Below are 6161 nucleotides of genomic sequence, written 5' to 3' on the forward strand. Positions count from 1 at the left end.
GTCTGACAAGTTACAGGTGTACGGTCTCACAAGTTACAGGTCTACGGCCTCACAAGTTACAGGTGTATGGTCTCATAAATTACAGGTGTACGTCCTCACAAGTTACAGGTGTACGGCCTCACAAGTTACAGGTGTGCGGCCTCACAAGTTACAGGTGTACGGCCTCACAAGTTACAGGTGTACGGCCTCACAAGTTACAGATGTACGGCCTCACAAGTTACAGGTGTACGGCCTCACAAGTTACAGGTGTACGGCCTCACAAGTTACAGGTGTACGGCCTCACAAGTTACAGGTGTACGGCCTCACAAGTTACAGGTGTACGGCCTCACAAGTTACAGGTGTACGGCCTCACAAGTTACAGGTGTACGACCTCACAAGTTACAGGTGTACGGCCTCACAAGTTACAGGTGTACGGCCTCACAAGTTACAGGTGTACGGCCTCACAAGTTACAGGTGTACGGCCTCACAAGTTACAGGTGTACGACCTCACAAGTTACAGGTGTACGGCCTCACAAGTTACAGGTGTACGGTCTCATAAATTACAGGTGTACGGACTCACAAGTTACAGGTGTACGGCCTTACAAGTTATAGGTGTACGACCTCACAAGTTACAGGTGTACGGCCTCACAAGTTACAGGTGTACGGTCTCATAAATTACAGGTGTACGGACTCACAAGTTACAGGTGTACGGTCTCATAAATTACAGGTGTACGGACTCACAAGTTACAGGTGTACGGCCTCACAAGTTATAGGTGTACGACCTCACAAGTTACAGGTGTACGGCCTCACAAGTTACAGGTGTACGGTCTCATAAATTACAGGTGTACGGCCTCACAAGTTACAGGTGTACGGCCTTACAAGTTACAGGTGTACGGCCTCACAAGTTACAGGTGTACGGCCTCACAAGTTACAGGTGTACGGCCTCACAAGTTACAGGTGTACGGCCTCACAAGTTACAGGTGTACGGCCTCACAAGTTACAGGTGTACGGCCTCACAAGTTACAGGTGTGCGGCCTCACAAGTTACAGGTGTACGGCCTCACAAGTTACAGGTGTACGGCCTCACAAGTTACAGGTGTACGGCCTCACAAGTTACAGGTGTACGGCCTCACAAGTTACAGGTGTACGGCCTCACAAGTTACAGGTGTACGACCTCACAAGTTACAGGTATACGGCATCTGGATATAAAGCATTTTATAAATGTTAAGAACTTTTGTTCTTGAGCAATAATTACGTTACATTTACATAAACCTTTCCATCATCATGTGCCCTGTTGCAGTTTCCAGGTGGGGTGAGTGTTGGCATGTCCCCGGGTATGTTGGGCCACACACGTCCTGAGTGATATGTATGCCAGGCAGTGACTAGAGAACAATGGAGCAGGCGCACAGCTGTCCCTGGAACAAAGAGATGCAGGAGATTCCCATATGTCCTGCAGGAGGCGCTGCAACCTCTGCTACAGCACATGAATGTGCAGCCATAGATTGGGGGGGGGGGGGGGGGCAGAGAACAAATAATGCCTGAGCTTCATTCCCCCTGGAAGAGCAGAGCTGGTTGGATCAGCCGCACAGAGATGCCTGTGAGCTCTGGAGCAGGATCAGCCCTCTCCTCTCAGTATCTCCTGTCCCTCATCAGATGCTGAACGCTGCAGACCCCCTGACCAATGCAGCACGACTGGGGGGCTCATCCAGACACTGACAGCACTGGAGGGCATCTTCCCAGGGACAAGAAGTGATCTACATCTCATCCTGCATTGGAAAATCTTCCCCGAACCTCAAAGAAAAAGCATCAGGCGCAGACGACAGGAGTCATCCTCCCCTTCCCATCTGACAAAGCCGGTGGGTTAACCGTTTCCGCACAATCGCAATCTCTGCACCACCTGCATGGACTGACGGAGACTCCTCATCCGCCTTTGTCTAGGTGGGCTCTTGACCATCACCTCCATCATCGTCATTCAACAATATTACGGATAAACAAGGACGGATCAATAGCAGGTGTAATTGACGGTGGGCGAGAGCCAATCTGCAGCCTCGTCCCTCCATATCCCTGGTAACATCTGACCCCCTCCTATCTGCAGTGCACATCTCAGAAAAAAAGAAGACCAGGAGCCGGATGGAGGGAGCAGCATCTGAATGAAGGATTCATCCTCCGAGAGCCTTCCTCCTCCTCTGCCTCATCTCAGCAGACTGAAGACCCTGCAGATGAAGACCTCCCATTTGCATTGAATGGACCTCTGAGGGCCGTGGCAAGAACAGACTGCAGAGCCCAGAACAATCCATTGGGCAGAGACTGACCTCCCTTTATTTACGGGTAACTACCCCCCCATTGGCGCACATTGTTTAGGGGGTAACGCCACCCGTGTCCTGCAATGCAGGCAACAAAGAGCTGTCAATCTCAGTCCTCAGCTTAATGCAATTCATCAGCGCTTAGCAGATTGGAAATTATTGCTTTTCGCAGGCTCCTTGGCCTTCTCTCCATCGTTGTTCTGCTTGTGAAGATCTCTGCCAGCATGGGCACTGTCTTGTCCTTGTCGCCAGGCTCTCGGAAAGCCAGCCTGTACGATGACGGCTCAGGATCTCTGGCACATTACACAAGTGTCAGCAAAAGCAGTGGACAGAAGCCCGACAAGGCGCTGAAACGACACTCCATGTTCATCCCTGCTCTCACCTGGAAGAGACTGGTGGCCTCCACCAAGAAGAAGACATCAAGGAAGGGCACCGCTAACAGCAATTACCAAAAGGATGTCGCCCATTTAAACCACGAGAATGTGAAAAAATCATTGTCTTGTGCCAATCTCTCCAGCTACGACAGTCAACCCCTGGCACCACTGAGCTCCAAGCAGATATCATCCATCAAGAAGGTCTCCAACACCACCGGTGGTGGTTCTCCGAAGAGAGTCATAGTCCAAGCTTCCACTGGTGAACTACTGAAATGCCTTGGAGAATTCCTTTGCAGAAGATGCTACCGACTGAAACACTTATCCCCCACAGACCCTATTCTATGGCTCCGTAGTGTGGACCGCTCTTTGCTTCTCCAAGGATGGCAAGATCAGGCCTTCGTCACCCCGGCCAACGTGGTTTTTGTCTACTTGCTCTGCAGGGATGTCATTGATGGGGACTCTGTGGCCACCGAGCATGACTTGCAAGCCACTCTCTTGACTTGCCTATACCTATCCTACTCTTACATGGGTAATGAGATCTCCTACCCTCTAAAACCATTTTTGGTAGAAGCAGGCAAAGATGCCTTCTGGGACCGCTGTCTTTGCATCATTGATGCCATGAGTGCCAAGATGTTGAGAATTAACGCTGATCCACACTATTTCACCCAGGTGTTTGCTGACCTAAAAAATGAGGGTAACCGTGATGAATTCTCCAGAGTACTTGATCGGTGACTGTTCTTGAGAGTGTAGACCAAGCTCCGTCACAGGTCAGGACGGAAATCCCTGGCTGACAACAGCGATCCAGTAGCCAAAAAAAATCTAAAAGGACAAAATGGGACCACATTCAACCTTTTGTGCATTGTCTACGTTGAGAGGTGGTGGAGAATTTGAGGCAGCGTAACCTCCAACCAATGTGCATATTTGTTTTTGGGCCAGCAAGTGCCTCGCGCTCACATCACCACCTGTCCCTTTCCTTATGAAGACTGATACGTTACTTTTTCTCACTGTCATCCCAAAGCTATCACCGGACTCTTGCCTCTCTTACAAATACATACAATCCAGGGAGAGGAACGTAAATGGGAACGAGATACTCAATGGATTCCATGTTCTCTCCACCACCCGCTGACAGGGTGCGGCCCGGATGTATATTTGCACTGATATAAGTAGCCTCAGCCTCGCTTGGCTGCTGGGTCCAGGTTTTAGAGATAGGTAATGGTGGACGATGCCGTCCTCTTCCGAGTCCCTCCAGAAATGTGACATTTGTGATGGGTCTGATGTTGCTTTCCTTCTGATGTCTGCAGGTTGTGTGGATGTTTCCTCTTGCTTCCCTCAAAGTGTTTCCAAAATCATCACTGACTGTCAGAATCAATATCTGTTGCAGTTACTCCAATAATTTTAACTTATGTCGACTCCTGATGGTGTGTTGTAGGTTTGGTCCCAGCTTCAGACAATTTGTCCCTCATAGCCTGTGCTCCGGTCCAGGTCACTGTATAACTCATAGTCTGGTCCGAAGTCCCAGTCACTATGTCACCCGGTTCTGGTCACTATGTCATTCATAGTCTTGGACTCGGCCCTGGTAACTATGTCACTCATAGTCTGGGCTGTGGCCCTGGTCACTAAGTCACTTGTTTTCTGGGCCCTGAGCCCCAGTCGCTATGTCAGTCATAGTCTTGGCCGTGGTCCTGGTCACTATGTCACTTGTGTCCTGGGACACAAACCCCAGTCACTATGTCACTCATAGTCTTGGTCCAGGGGTCACTATGTCACCATAGTTTTGGCTGTGGCCCTGGTCACTGTGCACTTGTGTCCTGGGCTCCAGACCTCAGTCACTATGTCTCTCATAGTCTTGGTCCAGGGGACACTTTGTCACTCATAGTCTTGGCCGTGGCTCTGGTCACTATGTCACTTTTGTCCTGGGCCCCAGCTCCCAGCCACTATATCACTCATAGTTCTGGCCCAGAGGGCATTATGTCACTCATTGTCTTGACCCAGGGGGCACTTTGTCACTCATAGTCTTGGCCCAGGGGGCACTTTGTCACTCATAGTCTTGGCCCAGAGGGCATTATGTCACTCATTGTCTTGACCCAGGGGGCACTTTGTCACTCATAGTCTTGGCCCAGGGGGCACTTTGTCACCCATAGTCTTGGCCCAGGGGGCATTTTGTCACTCATAGTCTTGGCCTAGGGGGCACTTTGTCACTCATAGTCTTGGCCCAGGGGACAGTATGTCACTCATAGTCTTGGCCCAGGGGACAGTATGTCACTCATAGTCTTGGCCCAGGGGACATTATGTCACTCATAATCTTGACCCATGGGGCACTTTGTCACTCATAGTCTTAGCCGTGGCTCTGGTCACTATGTCACTTGTGTCCTGGGCCCCAGACCCCAGTCACTATATCACTCATAGTCTTGGCCCAGGGGACAGTATGTCACTCATAGTCTTGGCCCAGGGGGCATTTTGTCACTCATAGTCTTGGCCTAGGGGGCACTTTGTCACTCATAGTCTTGGCCCAGGGGACAGAATGTCACTCATAGTCTTGGCCCAGGGGACAGTATGTCACTAATAGTCTTGGCCCAGGGGGCACTTTGTCACTCATAGTCTTGGCCCAGGGGACATTATGTCACTCATAATCTTGGCCCAGGGGGCACTTTGTCACTCATAGTCTTAGCCGTGGCCCTGGTCACTATGTCACTTATGTCCTGGGCCCCAGACCCCAGTCACTATGTCACTCATAGTCTTGGCCCAGGGGCCATTATGTCACTCATAGTCTTGGCCCAGGGGGCATTATGTCACTCATAGTTTTGGCCCAGGGGGCATTATGTCATAGTCTTGGCCCCAAATCCGGTCACATTGTTATATTCCCAGGACTTCGGGTTCCTTCTGTAGCCCGGACGACCCTAATTGTAATTGTAGCTGCAAATGCTCGTGTGGGGGAGAAGTAGGTTTTGTAAGATCATGGTGACCCAATATTTCTCACCGGTCAAGCCCGGGCTCTGTTGCTGTTGACTGATCTCCAGGATTATTTCTGGTCACTTAGTGTTAATGCACTGATCTGGCTTTAGGTTACCGTAATGAGAATTGGATTGACGCGCTCAGAGCCCCCGACATCTTCCTTCCTTCACGGTTTCATGTCACAGAGCTGGGCCTCTACATACAAAACTGGGGTCTACACGGGGGGCGACCATGGATCCCACTGTTATATAACCCAGATTATCATGTTGTGGTCTATTTGATACATTGTTGCACACAATGGGGGGGGATTTTTTTTCCAGCATCTGGATACTGTGTTATCTTTAGAGGCAGAGCTTAGGATTTATAGGGGCGCGAATGATGTCGGGGTCTCTCTATTAATGCCCCCATGTGATGCTTTCGTGCAATGTGTCGTACTTTGCAGAGGAGCTGCCCGCCGCTGCTCTCTATATAGGTGGCCATCTTGAGCGCTGATCCAGGATTTAGATGCACGAGGCACCGGGTACCTAAATCTCTAAGAAATGAATGGGTTGGAT

At 50.3% G+C, this 6161-nt stretch overlaps 1 protein-coding gene across 1 annotated transcript; it reads left to right on the plus strand.

Moving 5' to 3' along the window:
- The first annotated feature begins 1545 nt into the window (after positions 1-1545).
- Positions 1546-6161, plus strand: LOC138641633 (cyclin-dependent kinase 5 activator 1-like). The gene has a single exon (XM_069729171.1). It carries the CDS (start codon positions 2506-2508, stop codon positions 3385-3387), a length of 882 nt encoding a protein of 293 aa, XP_069585272.1. The 5' UTR covers positions 1546-2505; the 3' UTR covers positions 3388-6161.

This window comes from Ranitomeya imitator, chromosome 6, assembly GCF_032444005.1.
Source record: "Ranitomeya imitator isolate aRanImi1 chromosome 6, aRanImi1.pri, whole genome shotgun sequence".
NCBI classification, from domain to species: Eukaryota; Metazoa; Chordata; class Amphibia; order Anura; family Dendrobatidae; genus Ranitomeya; species Ranitomeya imitator.